At 44.3% G+C, this 27,461-nt stretch overlaps 1 protein-coding gene across 1 annotated transcript in view; it reads left to right on the top strand.

The window, feature by feature from the left end:
• Positions 1-27,461, top strand: part of USPL1 (ubiquitin specific peptidase like 1) — a 61,745-nt gene that overhangs the window by 23,046 nt on the left and 11,238 nt on the right. The window contains exons 7-8 of the mRNA XM_082245833.1: positions 15,427-15,556; positions 24,810-24,935. Of these exons, the coding sequence (XP_082101959.1) occupies positions 15,427-15,556; positions 24,810-24,935 (256 nt within the window). The remainder of the gene's footprint in view (positions 1-15,426; positions 15,557-24,809; positions 24,936-27,461) is intronic.

Raw genomic sequence — 27,461 nt, forward strand, 5'->3', positions numbered from 1 at the left:
ACTAAAGTGATTTTTAGGGCAAACAAACACAATAAATTACCTATTTTTTTTTTTTTTTTTTTTTTTTTTTTTTTAGTAAAATATAAAAGATGAGGTTGCACTGAGTAAATAGATACCCAACATGCCAAACTTTAAATTTGTGCAGGCCCATGAAATGACCGACTCTACTCCAGTACCCTATATTTTCTATAGGCAATGCTTCAAAAGCCCTCTAGAATTGTTGCATTCACTCCGGCGTGTGTGCCAATATGTAACGGGGCTTTCATTCTGTTTTTCATGTGTAGGTGCCCCCGACATGTGCGTTTACGTTCGTTTGGGGGGGGCTGGGGCCTCAATTTTTGGGGGGGGTGTTTATGTGCTTGGGTGCATTTTATTTATTTTTTTGCAATTACGTTTTTTTATTTATTTATTTTTAAGACTCTTTGTCCCCTATGTGATATTTTTGGTGACAGGTTCTCTTTATTGAGACATACAAGGTCTAAAAGACATTGCAAAACGTTCCTTCCTGGCCTGGCTAGCCTTGGAAAGTGACAGGGTGACCAGGAAGTGACGTCATACACAACGCTTTTTGGGCCACCAACAAGAAGGGCTCCCGCTGTCTGTCTCGGACCCGCAGATGGGCAATCAGGGCCTGGAATACATGGCGGGGGCGCCCTTACAGGAGGTGTGTGGAAGAAATCGGGGGGCAGGTTTTAAGATGTGCAAAGTGAACATACATTTTACATTTATGGGAACATGTTGTGAAGTGCGCATGGCCGGTTAAAAAGAGAAAGTGGAAGCAGAGGATTCTTGTTATAGGTCAGAGTTGCAAAAACAGTGCTTGCATCCACCTCCCTTACAAGTACAGGACAGACCAAAACAGTGTTTACAAACACATTGTAGTTGTCTGAATAAAGGCGAGAAGAAAAAAATAAAACATTTACTCAATTGTACAGTAGGGGACACAGGCCGGATATTTATAGACCCTGGATTATAGGCTGCTACCATTAGATGATTAGACACTGGCAAAATTTTGCTGGACAGGCCCTTGAACATATCCTTAAAACCCTATCCCACTCCATGAGACGTCAGTTTTTTTTAGCAAGTTTTGTAGAGTAACACATGAATAGAGGGAAGAGTGTCCTGTACGTTACTCCAAGACATAGAATTTACAGGTCCTAATTCCTTTTATCTTAATCGTGCAGTACAGGACACAGGCTGGATATTCATAGACTCTGGGACATCCCCAAGCAGGGAGTGAGAAGTAGTGCGTCCGTATTAGTGCAACCTCAGTAATACCTTGGGCAAAGTACCCGGACCCAGGGATGGCCTGTAATATTGCTTCAGCACTAGATCTGCGTGGGCACTCACCTTGTCACTTAGTGCAACATGTGTAGTTAGCTGCAGGGTGCTATACAGGTCCAGGGCTGTGGTCCATCCCTATGGAACGTCATGACGGGTCTAACCTAAATGGGGACCCACAAGGACAGGTAAGACAGGTTCTCCCTGTATTGAACTGGATACTGTAGCCTCATTATTATTTATTTTTGTTTCCTGAATAGTATTAGTTTCTATGTTAGAAAACAAGGAAATGTGTTCAAGAAATTTTCAAAATTGGCAGTTAATTTTCCATCATTCAAAGCTTAGTCTTAGGTGAATGACTAGGCATTACATCACCGCACAGCTAACACTAATACCACCTTCAGCATAGAGCCCTTTATAAGGTACTCATGCACTTCCCAGCACTTTTTTGCCATGAGGACTTTTCTAACAGGCAATTGACAGCTGGGTTGCGGTTTTCTCCTTCACAGACCCATTTGCCCCATTTCTGCACTGTTCTCTGTGAGTCCCCCACAAGGGAATGTCCTAACTGATCGTAATGGTGGGAATCATTGCAAAAAGCTTAAGCAAACATTTGCTTTACTGAGGGCCTGCAAAACACCTTAACGGTCAGCATGATGACTCTTCTCTTGCATTGGAGCATACCAGGACACACAACAAGCAGCCTATTTGACCAAGGCACATTTTTTGTGCAACTGTCACACTTTCTCAGACAACTAATGACTTTAATACAGCCATCAGAGCTCAAAAATGCCAATCCCCTTTTCCACCCCCACCACCATTACATGAGTCAGGAAGTTAAAAAAAAAATAAACTCCTTTTAGAGGACACAGAAATTGAGGGGAATGAAAATAATTTATAGGCAGTGGAACATTTCTTTCCCCCAGGCTCCTATACACCTGATGACATGTCTTCAAGAAATATGCTTGACAGTTTAGATACCCTCACTTCAGCTTTGTGCAAGAGCCTCGGCACTTTCCCACTTGATTTCTCCTCTGTCGCATTACCTGTATTCATGAACAAATAGAATGGACAATTCATGATTGGGTTAACCCTGAAAAGATTTTCCCTCCTCCTGGCAATTGATGTCAGACTCTCTCCAGTGGAAAGATTTCACTAAAGGCGGACTGTTCTGGTAGTAGACCCTGCTGTCTGTTTTACAAAACCTTTTACTGAGCCTTATAGAAGGTGTTTCTTCATTTAAAGAGTCTGCTGACATCAAATTTGAGACCCTTTTTAAAGGCTCCCTTTAACTTTGCAGGCCCAGCTCTGCACCTGGCTATGGTTGCATTCTGTATCTGCTGTAATTGGACTTGAATAACCAGTAGGATCTTGTCTTCCAATAACAAACCTTGGGGGAGTACTTACGGACCATGCCCTTTGCTTTACTCTTTTGCGTTGATGCACTTGAACAAGTCATGACACAAATCTCCAGAATTGCTCTCAATTTTTTTTCCACACATATGCACTTTGATGGAGTATGTCTGTTTGGTGAGGCACTTAACAAATTCATCTAAGATGTCACAGAGGAAAGGTTCCCTTCTACATTGGAGTGTTCAAAACCACCTTCCTTGGTGGCTTATACGTCTCCAAATAGAAGTGTCCCCTTGGTCTCCTCCAGCTTTAGTCTCAAAGTGAAAACTCAGTCCTTCCTTTCTGTGGGTTCAATTGGTGATTTCAAAGGGGTATAAAAATCTATTCTCTCATTGTTTTCTTCTTAGATAAACCAACATCTCTTCAAAGGCAGTTAGATTTGTAGACTGGCTTGACTATCTCTTGTCTTAGGGAGTGGTCTTTCCAGTCCTTCTGAAGCAATGTTTCTCAAATCCAGTCCTCAAGTACCTCAACAGGTTATGTTTTCAGGCTTCAGTATTATTTTGCACAAGTGATTTGATAAGTTTCACTGCCTTAGTAATTACCACAGCAGTTTTATCTGAGGGAAATCCTCAAAACATGACCTTTTGGGTGTACTTTAAGACTGGATTTGAGAAACATTGCTCTGAAGGACAGGTTCAAAGGATTCTATTCAAACCTGTTCACGGTGTCAAAGCTCATGGGGGATATTCTTCCTGCCCTAAAGTGCCTTCACGTTCTAAAGTTTGGCATGGAATCCTTCTATTGGGGGCAAACAGCAGAGGGGAGGAGCCAGGAGGTAGCAGACTATAACCCAAGGTTAAGAAATATCCAGCCTTTGTCCTGTACTGTACTCAGACATGGAGTTGGCAGCTAAGTCAAATTTCCTTTTATTGCCTTCTGTCAAGTGTTGGTCTAGTCATAAAGGCACAAAATGCTAATGAAGGGCTTAGAGAAACACTGCAGTCAGCAATTCAGCACCTTCAAGCAAAAGGCATAATATCAGAATTTTGTACTTCAAGGCTTGTTAGAGAAAACAGAGCAAGTAGCAAAGTAATCAGTGTTCATAGCAACCAGTTGGAATCTGGTACTAATCTTCACCAAATTCATATACTGTAGATGGTTACTAATTTGCTGGTTACACCAATTATTGAATGGGCATGGTAAAGCAGATCTATCATTACAATTTGTTTACATTGTTCTGTCTCCCCCCATCCGACAAAGTGCATGTAGCTGAGTATAGCGAAGTGTAGTCCTGACCTGAAATGAACAGTTTGGATCAGCGACTGGGTTTCTTTAATAATTCTTCTGGTTGTGATCTGCAGCAATATATGCTTGGCAGATTTTGCAAATCCTTTTTGACCAAGTCAGATCAGTTTCCTCTACCCAAAGGAAGTGGATGTGGGAGGATTCCTCGTATTGAATCAATGTGCATTGTGACAAGTGGTTACTATGTTTAGAACCCATACTTGTGGGAACCAAAGTAACACTGTTAGAGCAGCTGCATTCAATCAGACACCAGCTGTTCAGGGCAGCAGTAGGAAAATCTAACCACTTAAAGCCCAACCTTTCAGAGTGAACCTGACGCGTTATCTGGTGTCGGAAAATCAATAGTTCAGTTAAAGCTATAATACAGGTTTAATGAAAGTGATCTATAGCTCCGTTATTTATATATAAATATACTTGTGTGTACACCCCCTCACATGTACTGTTTGTGTACTCCCCTCAGATTTTAGTAAATATTTTATTATATCTTTTCATGTAACAACACTGAAGAAATTACACTTTGCTACAATGTAAAGTAGTGAGTGTACAGTTTGTATAACAGTGTAAATTCTATGTCCCCTCAAAATAACTCAACACACAGCCATTAATGTCTAAACCGCTGGCAACACCCCTACCTGACACTGTCCAAATTGGGCCCAATTAGCCATTTTCCCTCCCCGGTGTCATGTGACTCGTTAGTGTTGCAAGGTCTCAGGTGTCAATGGGGAGCAGGTGTGTTAAATTTGGTGTTATCGCTCTAATTTTCTCATACTGGTCACTGGAAGTTCAACATAGCACCTCATGGCAAAGAACTCTCTGAGGATCTGAAATTATGTTGCTCTACAAAGATCGGCTAGGTTATAGGAAGTTTGCCAAGACCCTGAAACTGAACTTCAGTACGGTGGTCAAGACCATTCAGGGATTTAACAGGACAGGTTCCACTCCATGCCTCGCCATGTTCGACCAAATAAGTTGAGTGTACGTGCTCCGTGTCATATCCAGAGGTTGTCTTTGGAAATAGACGTATGAGTGTTGCCACCATTGCTGCAGAGGTTGAAGGGGGGCTGGGGGGGGGGTCAGTCTGTCAGTGCTCAGCACATACGACGCACATTGCACCAAGTTGGTCTGCATGGCTGTTGTCCCAGAAGGAAGCCTCTTCTAAAGATGATGCACAAAGCCCGTAAGATCCAAGATAGACTTATTTGGTTTAGATGGAGTCAAGCTTGTGGCAGAAACCAGGTGAGGAGTACAAAGACAAATGTGTCTTGCCTACAGTCAACCATGGTGGTGAGAGTGTCATGTTCTGGGGCTGCATGAGTGCTGCTGGCACTGGGGAGCTACAGTTCATTGAGGGAACCATGAATGCCAACATGTGCTGTGATATACTGAAACAGAGCATTATCCCCTGCATTTGGAGACCAGGCCCCAGGGCAATGGTCTAGTCCAACATAATGACCCCAAACACACCTCCAAGACAACCACTGCCTTGCTAAAGAAGCTGAGGGTAAACGTGATGGGACTGGCCAAGCATGTCTCCAGACCGAAACCCTATTGTGCATCTGTGGGCATCCTCAAACGGAAGGTGGAGGGGCACAAGGTCTCTAACATCCAACATCTAACATGGAGGAGTGGAAGAGGACTCCAGTGGCAGCCTGTGAAGCTCTGGTGAACTCCATGCCCAAAAGGGTTAAGGCAGTGCTGGAAAATAATGGTTGCCACACAAAATATTTTACACTTTGGGCCCAATTTGGACATATTCACTTAGGGGTGTACTCACTTTTGTTGCCAGCCGAGTTATTTTGAGGGTACAGCAAATTTACACGTATACAAGCTGTACATTCACTACATTACATTGTTGCAAAGTGTAATTTCTTCAATGTTGTCACATATACGTATGTACAAAGATTTTAAGGGGTGTACTCACTTTTGTTTGTTTGTGTGTGTGTGTGTGTGTGTGTGTATACATACATTTTGGGACATACACGTGTCCTTCGTCAAGCCGCCTGTATAGCACTGATTCTCTTAATTACATTTTTCTCTTTCACTCATTGACGGACACAACATATCTTCATTGGTTGAATGGGTTATGCTGTGCTTCCTAGGAGTAGGAAACTAGGCGGAAATGGGTTAACCAAGTTAACAGAACTTTTAGCTACGCCCATGGGGCAGTCCCAGGTGTTATACTCCCATTTCCTGCTCTAGGATTCAGTTTTTTTTTTTTTTCTGCTTAGTTAGGAGTAAGGACCTAGTTCCTTGCTGGGATCTCTGGTCCTGGCATTTTTAGTTTTTTTTTTTTTTAAACGGAATTACTTTCTGTTCATGTGAGAACTACAATCAACTGCCGGACTAGGCGACGGATTGGATATTCTAGATCCTTAAAGCGGAGTTCCAGCCATTCACTCACCTGTCCAACGGTCCAGCGATGCGGCCGCCCGAAGCCTCGATCCTCTCCCTCGGCGCCGGCATCACTGCTGTGGGCACCCGGCTGTGATAGTTTACGGCTTCACAGCCGGGTACCCACTGCGCATGCGCGAGTCGCGATGCGCGTCGTGATTGGCCGGCAATCTTCTGGGACCTCTGACGTGTCCCAGAAGATTGCAGGGAGGGAGGGGGAGAGGAGAACTTCCGTTCAGGGCGCCGCGGCGCTCCGAGCGGAAGTGGGAGCGGGTGCCTGTCAAAACTAGGTACCCGCTCCCCCCCCCCCAAAAAAAAATGACATGCCAAATGTGGCATGTCAGGGGGTCAGGACTCCCTAAAGCGGAAGTTCCACTTTTGGGTGGAACTCCGCTTTAAGGTCTGCCCAGTCTGGCCAGTGAGTGCATGCAGGCCTCAGCTCCGTGTTAGGTCGGCCGCGACACTGGATGGGGACTGGTCTGCGAGTGAAACACCTCGCGAGGACGCACACATTGGTCGCGACCTGAGTCGCAGCGTACCTCTAGCCTGCAAAACCCTTCCCATTCCAAGATGGGGAGGTGGTTTGCCCGGAGTGGTGCCCACCCGGTTTCATGGTGTGGGAAAGTAGTTTCCCCCCCCTCTCTTTGTGGTATCTCAGGGTAGACGTGGGCCCCTCCTTGGGATGGTTGGACCCCCGTGTTCCCTTCCATGCCCCCCCAGCCCCTCTAACAGTCATGGTGGTCTTTTGGCCCCAATGTACCCCCACGAGTGCCTGACCAAGCTGAGCGGACAGTACTGCCGACGGAGTGCCTCACGCGGCCAGATCGACCGAAAATTAAGCCGCGGCTGACGGAGCTGGCTGTCCACGTTATTGACCAAGCTGTCCGAGCGTCTGACTGGGCTTTCCAAGCTCCTAACCGAGCTATTCGCGCTGTGGATCAATCCAACAGAGCTGATGGAGGACTCTCGTCCGGATCGGGCCCCAAGTTTAGGCCGAGGCTTTGCGACCTACTCGCGGCTGGCTGTCCGAGCTGTTGACAGGCTGTTCCAGCTGCTGACCGCGGTGATAGAGTAGCGGACGGGAGTCTGTCTCCCCCCAAGGGGGTGGGGATGGACATATGGATTGCCTGGCGCCCCCCCTTGATCGGTGGAGGCTGAATTTTTTTGAGAAAAATGAAACACCCATTATTGTGTGGGGAGTACTCTGTCTGCATCACGGCGGGCCCCCCCCCTCCCCTTTCTAGGGGGCTGTGTCCTTTTTGTGTCCTTTATGGTGGGCGACCCTTAGGCCTAATAGGTGGACCTTTAGCCGGCGTCTCCGTGCGAGACTGTGGTTGGAGACCTCCCCTGCTTGTTATGCTCTCAGGGTGAGCGTAGCATATAGCGACACTCCTGGATCTGCGTTCATGCACTTCAGATGCTCTGTGGTGAGGAGGATTCCTCTTTTTATTGCAGCTGCCTTCTGCAGATGCATGGGGTGCCATTCATTTCTAATAGTTCCCCGACGCAGCTGGCAAACACGCACGTGTTCGCAGGCGGCAAAATGCAGGGTACCGCAGTACCATGTGGTTTGGGGCAGTGAGATTTTAGAAATTGTGTCTGCACTGTTTTTGCAGGCGTATGCTAGGGCGCTGGTGGATGCACTGATTGTATCGGTGCAGGAAACTTAAATCTGGAGGATGCAGCTGCTTCTGCGTCAGAGGCGCCGGTCACCTCTGGGCATGCAGATCCCTTAAAGCGGCAACGGTATTCCCTTTTCCCGCCTACTGTGACAAAATTGTTGCGGGTCATTGGAGTTGTTCTAAATGTAATATGGCGGTGTCTGAACTTTTCTATAGACGTCATCCCTTGAGTCTTTGATTATGTGGGCAGTCCCACCTGTGGTGGACTCTCAGGTTTCCAGGCTGAATAATTCTGTCCTATTTCCGGTGGAGGAGTCTCTGTTTTAAAAGATCCTTTTGACGGGAGTAGGCTTGTGACGGTATCAGATTTTCATGCTGCGATTAATTGATTAAGGTTTTGCCACGGTATACGGTATTATCACGGTATTCTATTATTAAATTTAAATTATTAAATTTCCACCTCACTTCAATTTCATTGCTGAATTTAGGGGCTTTGGTTCACTTATGCACATTATTATATAGTCAGTCAGTACAGACTCTGTGAACCAGGCCTAAAATAGGTCATCAAGCAGTGTCTGGCCTAACTGGTGATAACTGGTTCTGGCGCTCGGCTCCGATCCGATGGCCTGGTCATTAAGAGGGCAAATCCTTGTGGTCAAGAAGTGGTTAAACCTGAAGGAGGTGTTGTTTATAAATTACTTTACTATTGCTTTAGGCCTGGTTCACATGTATGCGGGTTGGTGGTTCACATGTATGCGGGTTGGTGGTTCACATTTGCACAGGCATAGCAGCCCATTGATTTGAATGGGCTGCTATGCCCTCATTTTCCGCAGAAAAAAGGTCCATGCAGCATTTTTTTAAAATTCAGTGGCCTTGAAATCCATCCTGCTTTTGCACCATGCGACTAACCTGCAGTTCCTGCTCTGGCAAGCTTTCTGCATTTTTTGTATACGTGGGCACGGCATTTAAAAATAAACAGTTTGCGTGTGCAGCAACGGCAGGTAAGTCGCATGGTGCAAAAGAAGGATGGATTTCATGGCCACTGCATTTTTTTAAATTCTGCATGCACCTTTTTTCAGCTGAAAACGCAGGCATAGCAGCTCAAGCCCATTCACATCAATGGGCTGCTATGCCTGTGCAAATGTGGGCCCCCAACCCGCATACATGTGAACCAGGCCTAAAGCAATAGTAAAGTCATTAATTGGTTAAACCTGCAGGAGGACCGGTGTTTTTATCTATTAATGACTTTACTATTGCTTTAGGCCTGGTTCACATGTATGCGGGTTGGTGGTTCACATGTATGCGGGTTGGGGGCCCACATTTGCACAGGCATAGCAGCCCATTGATGTGAATGGGCTTGAGCTGCTATGCCTGCGTTTTCAGCTGAAAAAAGGTGCATGCAGAATTTAAAAAAATGCAGTGGCCATGAAATCCATCCTTCTTTTGCACCATGCGACTTACCTGCCGTTGCTGCACACGCAAACTGTTTATTTTTAAATGCCGTGCCCACGTATACAAAAAATGCAGAAAGCTTGCCAGAGCAGGAACTGCAGGTTAGTCGCATGGTGCAAAAGCAGGATGGATTTCAAGGCCACTGAATTTTAAAAAAATGCTGCATGCACCTTTTTTCTGCGGAAAATGAGGGCATAGCAGCCCGTTCAAATCAATGGGCTGCTATGCCTGTGCAAATGTGGGCCGCCAACCCGCATACATGTGAACCGCCAACCCGCATACATGTGAACCAGGCCTAAAGCAATAGTAAAGTCATTAATAGATAAAAACACCGGTCCTCCTGCAGGTTTAACCACTTCTGGATCGCAAGGATTTGCCCCTTTAAAGACCAGGCCATCGGATCAGAGCGCCAGGACCAGTCATCACCAGGTAGGCCAGACACTGCTTGATGGCTATATAATAATGTAGTGTGTGTGTGTGTGTGTGTGTGTATATATGTATGTGTGTGTATATATATATATATATATATATATATATATATATATATATATATATATATATATATATATATATATTAGAGCTGCACGATTCTGGCCAAAATGAGAATCACGATTTTTTAGCTTGGAATAAAGATCACGATTCTCTCACGATTCTCTGTGTAACAAAAAAAAAAAAATTGGGATAACTTTACTGTTACGTTTTTTTTTTTTTTTTTTTTATTCATTAAAGTCTAATCATTGCGTTTGAAAGACTGCTGCGCAAATACAGTGTGACCTAAAATATTACAACAATCGCCATTTTATTCTGTAGGGTCTCTGCTAAAAAAATATATAAAATGTTTGGGGGTTCTAAGTACTTTTCTAGCAAAAAAAAAACTGATTTTAACTTGCAAGCAGCAAGTGTCAGAAAAAGATCCAGTCTCTAAGAGGTTAAACTTCCTTTCTCCCTGGCAGAGGGAAGGAAAAGATACAAATGTAATCATTTTTGTTTATAGTTAGGAGACTTAATGCTGAAAGGTGTTAGCTAGCTGTGTGAGTGAATGAGTCATCCAGCTCACTGAAATGTATCAATTCACAAGTCAGGCAGACTTGACAGAGAAACTCGGTATTTTAAAAATGCCACAATAACAATACCGTGGCTATGCAATACCGCGATATATCGAATTACCGAAAACCGGCATATGTCTAGACGGGAGAGCTCAGACTTTGGTCCGTCACATGTCTTCTGTGGCCACTTCGGTCCTTCAGCCAGTGTTCACCAGTGCATGGTGTCCCTGACTTTCCCGAGTGGGTAAGATTTGCGCCAGGATCTGGAGGGGGAACAGATTCCTCCTGCTTTTGCGGAGCTGGTGGACTAGTTGGTCCAGGGGTTGCAGTTAGTCTGTGATTCTTCTCTGAATGCGGTTCCCTTAATTTCTGGGCTGTCTGTGATCCTTCGGCGCACGATATGGCTAAAATGCTGGTCTGCGGACCAGGCTTTCCAGATGGCCTTATGTGAGCTTCCCTGGGTGGAATTGTCTGTTCTGAGCATCCCTGGAAGGATTTCTTCCAGAGATTCCATGAGGGGCTGGTCTGGTTTACCGACTGGGGCCTTCCAGACCTGCAGACAAACACCCCTTCGGCCTGAAGGGGCACGCTCACCCGTATCTGGGGTGGGGGAGGACGTTTTCCCCTTTTTTCCGGACCCGTGGATCTCCCTGATTCAAGACAAGTGGGTCGACGAGCTGTTTTGGATCGGCTACAAGATCGAGTTTTCGGACTTCTCCTCCAGAGAGGTTCCTTCCTTTCAGCCTGCCTTCTTTCCCAGACCGCCTGCGAGGTCTTTGCGTGGTGGTACAAGCCTTGCTACTACGAAGGGTGATTGTTCCAGTCTCAGAATCGGAATGTTGGTTTCATGTTTGCAGGTCCCAGGAGCCTATGGCATACCACCCTGTATGCGCCCGATCTTGCCTGATCTCAGAAGTTAAGCAAGGTTGGGACTGGTATGTACTTTAATGTGAGACCGCCTGCTCATATCAGGTGCTGTAGACTTAAAGAAAAGTGAGGTGCATCATATTTTGACCCTCATGCTTTGAACCCCCTTGTGCGGGTGCAGATGTTTTCAAATGGAGTCTATTCATGCGATAGTGGCATCCCTACATCAGGGGGATCTTCTGGCCCCTATCGCTATTAAGAACGCTTACCTTCATATTCCGAGATATGTCCGTCTTCAGCATTTCTTCCACTTACCGTGGGCGAGGAGCTAATGCGGTCTCACCTCAACCCCGCAGATTTTTTGCTAGTGCTGGCCCTGGTGTTGGCATTGTGCCAGCAGGGGATTGCAATACTGGAGTATCTGGATGATCTTCTGCGAGAAAAGTCTCCGATTGCTCTGGAGGACAACCGGGTGATTACTGTGGGGACTCTGCAGGAGTTTGGTTGGAAATTACAGTACCAGGCATTTGGCTCTGGTTCCGTCCACTTAGTTGGACTATCTGGGTCTGCTCTGGACTCTGCCTCAACCAGGGTGTTCCTCCCATGGGACTAGTTCCAAACTGTTTACACGAGAAGTCTGCAAGAGATTCTTGTTATATGGGGCAAGAATTCAGTGTCTATGGGGTGGAGTGGTGTTTTTTGGCACAGTTTGTGCTCAGGGGGGTCTGGGCTCTAGAAGAATCCAGACTAAGGATCGATATAGTGGTCACTTCTTTCGGAGGCGTTTCATCAGTTGTCTCCAGTGGGGTACTCCCGAGGTGGACCTGTTGGCCTCTGGTTTTCAATAGGAAGGTGCTTGGGTTTGTGGCACGGTCTTGTGATCCTCTGGCCGAAGCCAGACTCGCTCGCTCTTTTGGGACCAGTATCGTCTGATATACGTCTTTCCTCTTCTGCCAAAACTCCTGCGTAGACTCGATGCAGAAGGGATTACGGCTCCAGACTGGCCTAGCCAGTTTTGGTACACGGATCTGATACGGTTGGTTGCCAGTGCTCCCTGGAGACTTCCTTTTTAGAAGAGATCTGTGGGCTCAAGGGCCGATTTTCCATCTTGCCATATGGTTGCTGGCTTTTATGGCTTTGTCATAGATGGGATTCTTAAAACTGAAACAAAGGGAAGTGTGGTGGCTAAAACAATTTCACTCTTTGCATTCACAGGGTTTAAACAAGGATTATGACTTGTATTTATTTCTAAGAAAATATTATGTAACGGTTGGTATAGAGTACACGTTTACTGGTTGATTATTTATACAATCTATATGTATGATCTCTTAGAAAATAAAGAATTAAGGAACCCTACAGAGTGATGCATTGTTGGGATACATAGATATTTGATACGGAAATGTGGGGGTAGCCTCAAAGTTTGTGTAGATATATTTGCTAGTTAATCTTTTGACTTTTTTCTACTGTATTTTTTTGCTATGCGTATTTTAAATGATGGTATTATACATATTTGGTCTATGGGTCATCTGGGTGCTCTTCCTTTTTTTTTATGAATAACTCGGGGCATATAGCAGGTTAACTTGTGGGTTACCTTTTTATTGGTTGAAGGAATACACCTGTGTAGGTTTTTGCTCTTTGTAATATGCATGAAAATTTTTGAGTAAAGAAATTTAACAAAAATTGAGATTGCTTCTCCAATTTTTTGCTCTGTCTGGTGGTAAACAAAGGAGAGACATATCAAACGTTTTCCTTTTTTAAAAGGAACATTGGATACATGGCCGAGGTGTCCCGTCTTGGTATGTTTGTGTGTGTGTTTGTGTGTATATATGGTGCTCAGCATAAATGAGTACACCCCCAACAGATTTATCAGATAACCATTACTTTCCTTTCAGAATTGGCGTTTACTATAGGACATTACACTACAAAATACTCCCAACAAATGCGGGGCAGTGATTGAAACCGAGATTTGTTAATTTGCACACACAAAATGTTTTTCCGAACAACAAATTCATTCAAGACCATGTTTCAAAAATAAATACACCCTGATGAAAGTCTTAAGCTGGATACATACTATCCAACTTTTGTGGTTAGATTTCCTTCAGATTTACCTTTTCTATGTAGTGCAAGGGCCTCCCTGATTGCATACAAATTGAAAGTGTTTAGGTTTGACCTCATATTATATGGTTTTGGTAAGTCTAAAGGAAAAAGTCTTCAGAAAATCTTTTAGTGTGTATGGCCCATTAGGAGCAAAGCTAAATCTTAGACAAAATCCTGATTAACAATAACTACAGGTCAGTCTAATTATTTGTTAAACGGGTGTCCAGCAGACAGTTGATTATAAAAGGGTGTTACTTAACAAAGAAAACCCCTTCCCATTTCATGTTGTCAGCAATGGCACCACATGGAAGAGAAATGTCACAAGGTCTGAAAAAAAACAATTTCTTTACACAAGAAAGCTGGAGGCTACAAGAAGATCAGCAAAGCTTTACTTATCAGTCAGAATACTGAAGCAAAGGTGATACAAAAAATTTAGAAAAGCTAGAACTGCAACCATCTCAGACATCCAGGCCATCCATGAAGGTTTAACACCTCGACAGGAAAATCTTCTGATGAGAAGGAATGAAGAAAATTGCCATGCAACTTCACTGCAGTTAGCTAAAGTAGAAAGCCCAACTGGGGTGATGGTTTCCCTTGACACAATATGACGTACACTGCAGGGAATGGCATGCATGGGTGTTGTCAATGAAGGAAGCCTCTCCTAAAGCCTGCTTAGAATTGGCCAGGGCCCATGCTGAAAAAGACTACTGGAACTCTGTATTCTGAAATGAGACCAAGATAAATGTTTTTGGAACTGATTGCTTCAAAACTGTATGGCCTCACCAAGTTTGAGGAGTGCGAAGAAAAATGCATGGTGCCTACAGTGAAACATAGTGGTGGCAGTGCCCTTCTTTTGGGGCTGCATGAGTGCTGCTGGTGTCAGGGAGCTGCATTTCATTGATGGTATCATGAATTCACAATTGCATTGCTCTATATTGAAAGGGAAGATGGTACCATCACTCTGTGACCTTGGTCGTCCACTTTTCCAACAGGACAATGATCCAAAATGCACAACTAAGGCCACTGTTGCATCTCTGAAGAACTGAAAGCGCTTTAGTGGTCAAGTATGTCTTCTGTTCTGAAGACAATCGAACACCTATGGGGAATTCTGAAGAGACAAGTTGAGCATCACTCTCCATCCAGCATCCAGGCTCTAAAAGAGGTCATTCTTGAAGAATGGAAAAAGACGTTGCAATATGTCGCCAACTTGTTTATTCCATGCGCAGAAGACTTGGTGCTGTCCTTGCACATCATTGAGGTCATACAAAATACTAGATGTAGTAGTTTTTGTTGCAGGGCTTATTCAATTTTGCATCAACTAATTTGAGTAAAACTGAAGATTAAGTAATCAAAGTTATATTATTAACCTTTCATGTAATGAGCTAAACAAATGTTCTATCAACATTTTGGAAATTGTTCTTGTGTTCATTAAGATATTGATTAAAATCTTACTTTTCAAAAGGGGTGCACCCCTAATGCTGAGCACTATGTGTGGATAGATATATATCTGTGTGTGTGTGTGTGTGTGTGTGTGTGTGTGTGTGTGTGTGTGTGTGTGTGTGTATAATGTATTGTTTTATACTTTTAGAGAATTAAGACCGTGTGGTTTTTTCCTCTGCTGGGAGAAACTTAGCCAGTCAGTCGTAGAACTCAGTGATTTGTACAGTGGATAACTAGAAGTCATAGAGCACAGGCAATCAGTCAGTGGTTGCTGGTGGTCTGTAACTAACTGCCATATATTTAGCTTTATGCAAAAGCTTGTTCTATTTTGGGTTATATTCTAGTGCACATGAACTGCTTAATCCACTCCTTAATGGAAACCGGTCATATTATGTACTGTATACACTATTTGATGGCATTAAATCTTGCAGAAAAGATTTTTCACTCTATCTTGCATGTTGTTGTTGCCTTCTGGGTGCTATTTGGGTTAACACCTTGCAGATTTTATATGGACATTTTTATATGATCATCGTGTAATGGCAGTTTTTTTTTATTTCCATTCACAATAGGACACAAAGAGAGTCCAGTCTTTGCTTTTCCTCTGCTCCTGAGACTGGACCCAGATTTTCAGAAGCTCTTTGTACATTCTTTCACATGGAACTTCAAATGTGAATCCTGTGGGTACACTTACCAGGACAGGTAAGTGATTTGTATTTTAATTGCAGATAGACATTTAGAGTAATTTCTCACCATGAAACTTAGCGTAAACTGAGTAGTATCATCATGTTAACTACTCGGACAATTTAACATGCAGCTGTTAACGTACAATACAGGAATTGATTTACAGACCATGGGTTATATACCACTGCCTTCAGGTAATTGGGCAATGGTAAAAGTCTGCGCTAGGTTGGCTCCCTAGTACACCAATGTAACTCCACCCACTCTGAGGCTCCAGTTTTTGCTAGTGTCCTTATGGACTTCATCTCTTGGAGAAGAATTTCCTTTTTATTTCTTCCACCAGAAATATTTTCCTACTTTTCACCAACACTGCTTACAGGGTTAGACTGCTAATGGCCATCATGGCTTACAAACTGTTTCTTAATCAGTGGAACTTAGGAACCGCTCCCAGACCCCTTTGCAGATGGGCAGGCCTGTAAGGTTTGCTTTGGGCACTAGATCTTATGCTATACAAATCTAGTATCCTGGTCCATTCCTGTGACACCCAGACCCAGAGGACCCCTTGTCGAGACCCAGCATCATGGACAAGGTAAGACAGGGTTACCCTTTACCCAAATGCATACCGGCTCCTGGATTTCACACCTTGATGTTTCTGTAGCATACACTACATCCTCATTTTGCAAGACATGATCCTTTTTATTTTCCCACTATTCTGCCTTACAGGTAAGGGTGGCTTGGCTTATGTTTTTTTTTACCTCGCTACCAGGAACTCCTTTCCAGCTGATGTTATATTGATGAACATATTGTGCCTTCTACAATAATTGTGCCTTCTACAATAATTGGCCAAACTCAGAGGTTATTTCCTCATAACTTCAAAGTCTTGTATCCCATTTACACTCAACAAAAATGATCTGTCCCCACTGTAGATTTGGTCATTCTTGCACTATTTCCTCATTCTTTGATTATGTAGACATTTTGAGACTCTTATGATATTCTCCTTTGCATCAACAGGCCCTGCCCTATAGCCAGCCTTTGCCACCACATCCGTTGCGCAAACTGGGCTGGAGAAATGAATGAACTCTCTCCTGCCATACATAATCCTAAATCTGCAAGATTACAAATCTTGCCCTTAGCAAGCTTTTTTTGGCAGTTCCTTAAAAAAAAAAAAAAAATTTCTTGGACATCCCACAACCTACTGTTCCAGTGTCCTGTACTGCAAGATAAAATTTTGGAATTTCGACGTACCTGTAAATCTTGGAGTGCAGTACATGGGTCCCTCATCTCATATCTCTGACCTCCTTATTGCTTGCTAACAAAATTGGGCCCTGAGTGGGTAGGGTTTTATAAGTGTACTAGGGGGCAGACCCAGAGAAGTGAAGACGTTAAAGTGGCAGGGTCCAAAGTCCAGTCAGCAGACTGGGGTGGAGGGAGGAATCCACTCTTTTCTTTAACTGTAAGTGTTGTCGTTCTCTTTTCTGTACTGAGTAAATGGAATGTGTAAATCTCCTGAATGGAAATGCAAAACCTTTAGCAAGGAAAACTGCCCCCTTTTTTTATATGTACAGTGGGGATCGAAAGTTTGGGCACCCCAGGTAAAAATTTGTATTAATGTGCATAAAGAAGCCAAGGAAAGATGGAAAAATCTCCAAAAGGCATCAAATTACAGATTAGACATACTAATATGTCAACAAAAGTTAGATTTTATTTCCATCATTTACACTTTCAAAATAACAGCAAACAAAAAAATGGCGTCTGCAAAAGTTTGGGCACCCTGCAGAGTTAATATCTTGTACTGCCCCCTTTGGCAAGTATCACAGCTTGTAAACACTTTTTGTAGCCAGCCAAGAGTCTTTCAATTCTTGTTTGAGGTATCTTTGCCCATTCTTCCTTACAAAAGTCTTACAGTTCTTCGAGATTTCTGGGCTGTCTGTCACGCACTGCTCTTTTAAGGTCTATCCATAGATTTTCAATTATGTTGAGGTCAGGAGATTGTGAAGGCCATGGCAAAACCTTCAGTTTACGCCTCTTGATGTAATCCCCTGTGGATTTCGAGGTGTGTTTAGGATCATTATCCATTTGTAGAAGCCATCCTCTTTAACTTTAGCTTTTTCACAGATGGCATCAAGTTACCATCCAAAATTTGCTGAAATTTTATTGAATCCATTTTTTTCCTTCTACTCAGGAGATGTTCCCTGTGCCACTGGCTGCAATACAACCCCAAAGCATGATTGATCCACCCCCATGCTTAACAGTTGGACAGAGGTTCTTTTCATTAAATTCTGTGCCCCTTCTTCTCCAAACGTACCTTTGCTCATTCCGGCCAAAAAGTTCAATTTTAACCTCATCGGTCCACAGAACTTGTTTCCAAAATGAATCATGCTTGTCTATATGTTCATTTGCAAAGTTCAAACGCTTATTTTTGTGGTGAGTACGTAGAAGGTTTTCTTCTGATGACTCTTCCATGAAGACCATATTTGTACAAGTATCTCTTTATAGTGGAATAGTGTACCACAACTCCAGTGTCTGCCAGATCTTTCTGGATGGATCGTGCAGTCAAACGTGGGTTTTGAATTGTTTTTCTCACAATCCTGCGAGCTGTTCTGTCTATTTTTCTTGGTCTTCTAGATCTTGCTTTAACTTCCACTGTTCCTGATGACTGCCATTTCTTAATTACATTCCGAACAGAGGATATTGACATCTGAAAACGCTTTGCTATCTTCTTATAGCCTTCTCCAGCTTTTGTGGGCGTCAACTATTTTCAGTTTCAGTTTTCTAGACAACTGCTTAGAAGATCCCATGGTGTTGATTGTTGGGGCAAGGTCAGATGAGTCTGGGCATTTAAAACCTTTGAGATTGACATCACCTGGTCTTCCCAGATGATGATTGAGAACAATCCATGACACTGGCAGGTCTCAGCCTTGAAAAGGGCGCAGTGCATGCTATAAATTCTGCAGGGTGCCCAAACTTTTGTAGACGCCATTTTTGTTTTCTGTAATTTTGAAAGTGTCAATGATGGAAATAAAATGTAACTTTAGTTGACATATTATAAGAATGTCTAATCTGTAATTTGATGCCTTTTGGAGATTTTTCCATCTTTCTTTGGCTTTATGCCCATTAATACAAATTTTTACCTGGGGTGCCCAAACTTTCGATCCCCACTGTTCTTTTTCTGTATTCAGCTGTTTACCTCAAGTTCTGTTTGACAGCTAGTATTTGTTTTCTTGAAAACCACTTATAATATTGCTTTGCTGCCCTAGAACCTTTTTGTAGGTGAACTGTTGGGGGTCTTGGCTCGGAAAAAGTGTGAAGTACCTCTGTTGTAAATGTGTAGGAGTCACAGATAGGTACTCCCTGTAATCACCCTTTACTGTTCTGATTTTCCCCCCTAATACATACTAGCTGCTTTGCAGTACCTGATTTGATTTCAGAATTTATCAGCTTTTTGTCTCTGCTCTGCCTTGTGTTTACCAGTCCCAAACAATGTGTTAAATTAAATTTCCCATCACTGAAATTATTGATCTCTACACTAACAGATGTATTTCTTGAGGTTCGAATGCACACTGAAGGCATCTCTGAAGCTGAATACTTTGCCTGTAATGCAAAAAGGCTCAGTTAAAGGTCTGCGAGAAATTGTCCTATCATCCCATGCTAAGTTTATTGGGCAGGTAGATTAGTGGCACATGCTGGACCACTTCAGAGACACTGCTGCTTACACAGGGTTAGCAATGGTCCCTTCTGTAGTCAGTACTGGAACTTGGGTTTTACTACTGCCACTGGAAAGCAATTAAAAATTATTGTACAAACTTTTTTTTCTAATTTGTGCGTGGCTCCGTTTAACCCTTTTATTGTCCATGGAGTCTTTGGAGCATGTATCACTACCTGATCCACTCCTGGAAGCTGCGGGACCCTCTGGGTCTGTCTTCCCTAGAGGCCATGACGGCAGCCCTGCAGGATAAGTCGTCCTCCACAGCTGCGCATGAAAAAGCGCTGGTGGAGGCCCTAATTGTGTCAGTGCGGAAAACTTTAAAGTTGGAAGACTCTGCGATGCTGGTGCAGTTGGGCACCCGCAAATTTTCCAAGGTGACTAAGGAGTTTCCCTTTCCTGCCTATTTTGACGAGATTGTCACTAGTCAGTGGGGTTCCCCGAAATGCATGGTTGGAATACCTAAGCGTTTTGCTAGGAGATATCCCTTTTGAGCAGTCTATTCTGAAGAAACGGTTCCACCGTCAGTGGACTCTCCGGTTTCCAGGCTAAATAAAGCCACACTGTTACCGGTGGAGGATTCCCCGTTCTTTAAGGACCCCATGGACAAAAGAGCTGAGTCTCTGGTCCAGTACTTCTTCATGGTGGCTGTTTCAATTTTGAGACCGGTGTTTGCTATCCCCTTTTGGTATCTCAGACCTTAATGGAACGGGCTAAAATTTTATGACAGGATCTAGAAGGGAGTCAGCACCCTCCTGAGCTGGCGGATCAGTTGATCCAGGGGTTTACAGTACATTTGTGATGCTTTCTTGGATGCAGCCCCCTTGGCCGGCAGGGTTTCTGTGACGGCGGTGATCCTTCGCCGCATGATATGGTTGAAGTACTGGTCGGCCGCCTTGCACACCTGAACCACTGACGCCTGATGACAAAAGGCCCAGGAGGCCCTCAAAGAACACGCTTGAACAGGGAAAGGAGGAACCTGACCCTCAATAGGCCTGCACCACCTTATACCTGATCCACATGGAAATGGTTGCAGCAGACGCGGCCTGTCCCTTACCAGGTCCATCCGTAAGAACAAACAATCAGATTTTCGAATCGGTTCAGTCACCGCCAGGTATACCCGAATAGCCCTTACCATATCCAAGGAATGTAAGGCAATATCCTTAGGAGGTTTTGGCTTAGGACATAGGGACGGTAACCCAATATCTTCATTCAAATGAAACCCCGAGACAACTTTAGGAAGGACGCCCGACAGGGTCGCAAAACCACTTTGTCCCTATGAAGTGACCGACAGGACAACGCAGCCTACTGCGACACCTAACGTGCAGAAGTAATGGCTACCAAGAAAGCCACCTTCTGCGACAGAGTGAGCAGAGGAAATTCTCAAATATTTTCAAAAGGAGGCTTTTGAAGCACCAACAATACCAAATTGAGATCCCACGGAGGTACCAGGGATTGCACCAGAGCCAGATGAACTCCCTACACAAAAGCGTTAACCAAGGACTTTGCCGCCAACGGCTTTTGGAAAAATATAGCCAAGGTGGAAATCTGGCTCTTGATGGTGTCAAACATTGACCCACACCTAATTGTAGAAACTTTTAACAGTATGGAGGTCTCGGCATCCTCCGGCGTGTACATTCCAGGGGTGGACTATTAGGAGGCTGATTACCTCATTCGGCAGGCACTGGACCTAGGGGAGTGGTCCCTGCCTCTGGACGGGTTTCATCTGCTGTCGGCAGTGGGGCACCTGTGACGTGGATCTTTTTAGCGTCACGGTTTAACAGGAAGGTACCAAGGTTCGTGGCAAAGTCGTGGGATCCTCTGGCAGGCGCCACAGATCCCCTGGGGGCACTGTGGAGCCAGTATTGTCTGCTTTAAAGCATCCATCCACTCAAGCTTCTTCTGCGGCTCCTGTGCAGGATAGAAGGTGGAAGGTATTCCGGTCATTCTAGTGGCCCCGGACTGGCCTCGCCGGTCCTGGTACGCCAACTTAGTGTGGCTGGTTGCGAATGTCCTTTTGAAGAATGCCTCTCAGGAAGGACCTGTTGTCCCAAGGGCCAATCTTCCATCCTGCTTTACAATCGCTGGCTTTGACGGCTTGGCTTTTGAAAGCCAGGTGTTAGAAGCTAGAGGCTTTTGTCAGGGTCTGCGATTCCGACTATGCTGAAGGTGAGGAAGTTTATCTCTTAGGAAGGCGTACATCTCGTGGTGTGAGTCAGTTGGCGCTCACCCTCAATCCTTTTTGGTGGCTCGGATTTTGGCCTTTCTTCAATGGGTTGTTTAGCAGAAGTTGCTCTTGAGTACCATCAAGGGCCAGGCTGCTGCCTTGGCGGTCTTTCAGCGACCCCTGGCCATGCATTCTTTGGTATGTACCTTCATTCAAGGGGTACGACACATGTCTCCACCAGTGCGGGTCTCCTTTGCCTCCATGAAGCGTGCCATTCCTTTAGAGCCCTGTGCCATGAACGAGTGAAGTGATGTAATTGCGCCTCTGGTCAGTCAAATCAGACGTGAACCAGAAAGCAGGACAGTCGAACAGGTCGGCCGTCCTGTCACTGAGTGGGCGGCACTTCGGGGCTTCGTTCTAAGGTAAGTATTTCATAATGAGCTAGTATGCGATGAATACTAGTTCATTATGCCTTTGTCTTGCCTTACAGGGTTTTTTTTTTTTTTTGTGGGGGGGGGGGGGGGGGGCTTCCTCTTTTAATGCTTCTTTGGGCTTTCCATCATCTGGTGTCAGTGCCCCAAGTTTGCAAGGTGGCCACATGGTCGTCGATGCACACTTTCACTAAGTTTTATTAAGTGGATGTTTTGGCATCTGCGCATGCTTCCTTTTGGCCCCAAGGTTTTGCAGGCTGCTGTTTAGAGGGTCTGTTCCCTCTTTGGGGTGTGTGTGTTTTCAAGTGGGGTTCCTGTTACCCTGTTTTGGATTCTTGTTTAGCCTTGGGTTAAACGCGTGGACAGAAAAAAAGTTCTGGCTATACCTATTGGCAGTCCCAGAGGGTACACTCTCTTCCTGCATAGGATGTCAGTTTTAATCTGCCTACCTTATTGCAGAAGGTGGCCTTCTTGGTTGCTGTCACTCTGCGCGTGGGGTGTCTTGCACTGGCGCATTGTCCTGTCGTTCTCCCTATATGTTGGTTCATGGAGACAAGTGGTACTTTATCCGGATCCGTCCTTCCCTCCGAAGGTGGTTTCTAGTGTTCACTTGAACTAGGACATTGTATTACCATCTTTGTGTCCTAAGCCCAAATATCCTAAGGAATGTGCATTGCATACTCTGGATAGAGTTCGGGCACTCAAGGTGTACTTGGCGACTACTGAGTGAGTCAGGTTCGCTCTCTGTACTCACGGATGGCCCATGAACGGGGCTGCCTGCGTCTGCTGCCACTGTTTCCAGATGGATCATACAGACGGTGCAGGCTTATTCAATTAGGGTTAGGTCTTACCTTTCCCAGTTTCGGCGCATTCTACTCGGGCGCCGAGTGCTTCCTGGGCTTTTCGCCATACAGGCATCTATGCTTCAGGTTGTATGGTTATCAAGGCCGAGTTCAGCAGATCCCTCCTGTTGCATGTAGGCGAGAATTTAAGGGCAAACCTATCCAAAACTGTTTTTGAAGGGCAGTGGGGTAAAGTTACCCTTAAAGCGGAGTTCCACCCAAAAGTGGAACTTCCGCTTTAAGTACTCCTTGACCCCCTGACGTGCCACATTTGGCATGTCATTTCTTTTTGGGGGGGGGGGGGCGGGGTTGGCCTCCTCTTCCCCCCTCACTGCAATCTTCTGGCACACTTCAGAGGTCCCAGAAGATTGCCCTGCCATTCAGGAAGCGCAGCGCGACTCGCACCCGGCTGTGAGGCCACAAGCTGCCAGTGGGGTGCCTACGCTAGTGATGTTGGTGCTGCTGAGAGTAGAGGGAGAGGAGCAAGGCTTCGGGCGGCTGGATCGTGGGACAGATGAGTGCATTTATTAAGTCAGCAGCTACACTTTATGTAGCTGTTGACTTTTAATAAAAACAGAAACGGCTGGAACTCCACTTTAACCACTTCCCGCCCGCATATAGCAAAATGACGGCCGGGAAGTGTTTGCACTATCTTGACTGGGCGGCATATGACATCCAGCAGGGTAGACCACTCTGCGTGCCCCCGGGGGGCGCGCAGAGCGGCAATCGGTGGTGCGGTGTGTCACTCACCAGGGATGGCCCACCCATGGCCACCAGGGATGGCAATCGGGACTCAGGGAACCTTTCAGTGCCCTCCTCATCAGAGCTGCCCATGATTGCCATCTATCAGTGCCGCCTATCAGTGCCCACCAATGCTGCATATCAGTGCCACCTATCAGTGCTGCATATTAGTGCCACCCATCAGTGCTGCATATTAGTGCCACCCCATCAGTGCCTCCTCATTAGTGCCTGGCAGTGCGGCCTCAGTGCAGGAAAAAACGTATCTATTTTACAAAATTTTATAACGTAAACAAACTTTTTTTTTTGGTCTTTTTTTATTTGTGTAGCAAAAAAGAAAAAACCTTGCAGTGATCAAATGCCACCAAAAGAAAGCTCTATCTGTGAGGGGGAAAAAATGACATTTGGTATAGGTACAGTGTTGCATGACCGGGCAATTGTCATTCAAAATGCAACAGCGCTAAAAGCTGAAAATTGGCCTGGGCAGGAAGGGGGTGAAAGTGCCCTGTATTGAAGTGGTTAAAGTAAATCTATCTTTTAAAAATAATCTCTATAATGGCTATCATAAAACGCACATACTTTTTTTTTTTTTTTTTTTTTTTTTGGTTAGCTGGCCATATACTGTTGGTTTAAAAATGTTGGCAGAATCTCCCCAACGGGACATTGCACTGATCAACAGCTGCAGCTGATTTAGCTCCAGCCACCTACCGAGGAAGATTTTTTTTCATCATGTCTCTTCGACAGTTGTCAAGCAAGTGATTGACTTCTGTCAAACAGGGACAACTACACACCGATCGAAATTCAGCTAGTTATTTTTGAACCAACTGCATTTGGATCAGTAATTCCAGTTTTTAGACCACAATGGTTTAGTCTCTAGTTGACCTTCCTACTTCTTCTGCATGTTCATGTTTGCCAAATTAGCCAATTTGAAGATGCTGGAGACAGGAGAAGGTGGGTCCTGCACAGGACTGAACCAGAAAGGGCAGAATAGTGTCAGAATTTGCCTTTTGGGGCACCCAGAGATTCAGGATGTTCAGGGTACTCCTAGAGGCCCATTGAGTGGGATTTTTCTTTAGCATTTTGTCTCTATCCCCTCACAAGCCACATTGTCAGGGTGGCACTCTTGCACTTGGAATTTTTCATTGGTCTGTTTGTTGGAGAGAGTCCATTGCTGGAGCTTGACAGAATCCCTGTTCTGGTAATGCATCAGTTGCGTGAAGGTCTGAACTGAGTTGATATCGAACTACGAATGTCTCTGAAGGCTATAAAAAAACAGAAGGTTTTAATGTATTGTGATCCACATAACACTGTTCAAGTCATTTCAGTTTTAAATTTTTTAAAGTTTGTGGGGTGGTAAAATCACTTTGTTTTCTTTTTGTTTTTTTACATGCAGGTGTCAGAAAACAATGACAACATTTACAAAAATTGTCCCTGATTGGGGACCTTTGAATGCAGTTCACAGATCTCCATGCAACAAGTGTAAGGCTGCAGACCAGAGGCGAGAGATGCAGTTGGAAACGTATGTATACCCCCCTAGGGTTTTTTAAAGCGGACCTTGCACTTGTTTTTTATATAGCTTGGAACTCCGCTTTAGCCAACTGCTCACAGTCAATATACTGCGAGGGGGCAGCAGGTGCAGGCACAATGGCGTACCTGTATGTTGACCTGTATGTTGACTTTCTGTTTTCGGAGGCACATGTCCCTTGCCAACTTGTGCTGGGATTGGACACTGCATGATTTTAGCAGCTGATTTCAGTCAGTGATTTGGTTTTGGCTGAAGTCAGCTATGTCCAATCACTCACTCATGGTTTCTTCTCCCTGCATAGCAGTGGGGAAAAAAACAGCCAGGTAGTAAAGTAAAAGCAGAACACATTACACATTGGTACAAACTATATATTAGTATCACCAGTCCTGGGATGTTTGCAGATAAAGCGACTGTATAACCACCCTTTAAAGTATACAGTGCTGTTTAGAGTGTGATTACACAAGCAAATGGTTAACCCCTTGATTTCCCCTAGATGTTAACCCCTTCCCAAGCTAGCGTCATTAATACAGTATTCTCCCCTAAACATTGTATTAGTGTCACTAGCGCGACGTTAGTAACCCTCCCAGATAGTGTCTGTCTGTGCCAGATTGCCCACCACCCTATCACCGTTTGTAGACGCTGTGTGCATATGCATATACAGGTGCATCTCAAAAAGATTTTTAATATCCTCAAAAAAAATTTCAGTAATTCAATTCAAAAAGTGAAACTCGTATATTATATAGATTCATTACAGAGTGATGTAGTTCAAGTATTTCTTTTAATTTTGATGATTATGGCTTATAGCTAATGAAAACCCAAAATTCAGTATCTCAGAAAATTTTAAAATTACATAAGACCAATAAAAAAGATTAATACAAAAATGTTGGCTTACATGTACAGTATAGTATGCACTCAATACTTGATCGGGGTTCCTTTTGCATGAATTCCTGCATCAATGTGGCGTGAGGTGATCAGCCTTGGGGCACTGCTGAGGTGTTATTGAAGTCCAGGTTGCTTTGAAAGCAGCTTTCAGCTTGTTTGCATTGTTGAGTCTGGCGTGTCTCACCTTCCCCTTGACAATACCCCACATATGGGGTTTATGGGGAGTTTACTGGTCAATCAAACCCAGTTTATACCAAGATCATTAAACCAGGTATTGGCACCTGCCCACACTGCCAAAAGTACCAAGTCCTGCTGGAAAATGAAATCCGCATCTCCATAATGCTGGTCAACAAAGGGAAGCATGAAGTGCTCTAGAATTTCCTGGTAAAGGGCTGCGCTGACTTTGGACCTGATAAAACAGTGGACCAACACCAGCAGATGACATGGCTCCCCAAATCTTCACTGACTGGAAACTTCACACTGGACCTCATGCAATTTGGATTCTGTGCCTCTCCACTCTTCCTCCAGACTGTGGGACCTTGATTTCCACATGAAATGCAAAATTTACTTTCATCCGGAAGAGGGGGCTTTGGACCACTGAGGAGCAGTCCAGTCCTTTCTCCTTCACCCAGGTAAGACACTTCTGATGTCTCTAATTCAGGAGTGGCTTGACACAAGGAATGCGACCAGCTGTAGCCCATCTCCTGGACACGTCTGAGTGTGGTGGCTCTTAAAGCGCCTACACCAGTCGTAGTCCACTTCTTGTGACTCTCTTCCAAATTCTTGAATGGCATTTGCTTCATAATCCTCTCAAGGCTGTAGTTTTCCCTGTTGCTTGTGCACTTGTTTCCTACCACACGTTTTTCCTTCCATTTAACTTTCCATTAATATGCTTGGATACAGCACTCTGAACAGCCAGCTTCTTTAGCAATGACCTTTTGTGACTTGCCCTTCTTGTGGATGACTTGCCCTTCTTGTGGAGGGTATCGGTGACTGTTTTCTGGACAACTTGTCAAGTCAGCAGTCTTTCTCATGATTGTGTAACTTTTTTACAACATTCTAATTTTCTGAGATACTGAATTTTGGGTTTTTATTAGGTGTAAGGCATAATCCTCAAAATGAAGAGGGAGAAATGCTTAATGGATCTATATAAAATTCACTTTCTGAAATGAATGACTTTTTTGAGCTGTGTGTGTGTATATGTGTGTATGTATATATATATATATATATGTATGTATGTATGTGTATATATAATATATATATATATATGTGTGTATATATTATGCATTTTTTTTCTACGGGGGGGGGGGGGAGGAGTATCTTACCCCCTGCTTATTTTGTTTGTTTGGCCACTGACCTGAAAAATGATCCGTCTATAATTTTAATGGTAGGTTTATTTTAACAGTGAAAGACAGAATAACAAAAATATCCAGAGAAATGCATTTCAGGAAAGTTATAAATTGATTTGCATTTTGAGTGAAATAAGTATTTGATCCCATATCAATCAGCAAGATTTCTGGCTCCCAGGTGTCTTATACAGGTAACGAGCTAAGATTAGGAGCACTCTCTTAAAAAGGAGTGCTCCTAATCTCAGCTTGTTACCTGTATAAAAGACACCTGTCCACAGAAGCAGTCAAT

The sequence above is a fragment of the Pelophylax lessonae genome (assembly GCF_965119305.1).
Source record: "Pelophylax lessonae genome assembly, chromosome: 2".
NCBI classification, from domain to species: domain Eukaryota; kingdom Metazoa; phylum Chordata; class Amphibia; order Anura; family Ranidae; genus Pelophylax; species Pelophylax lessonae.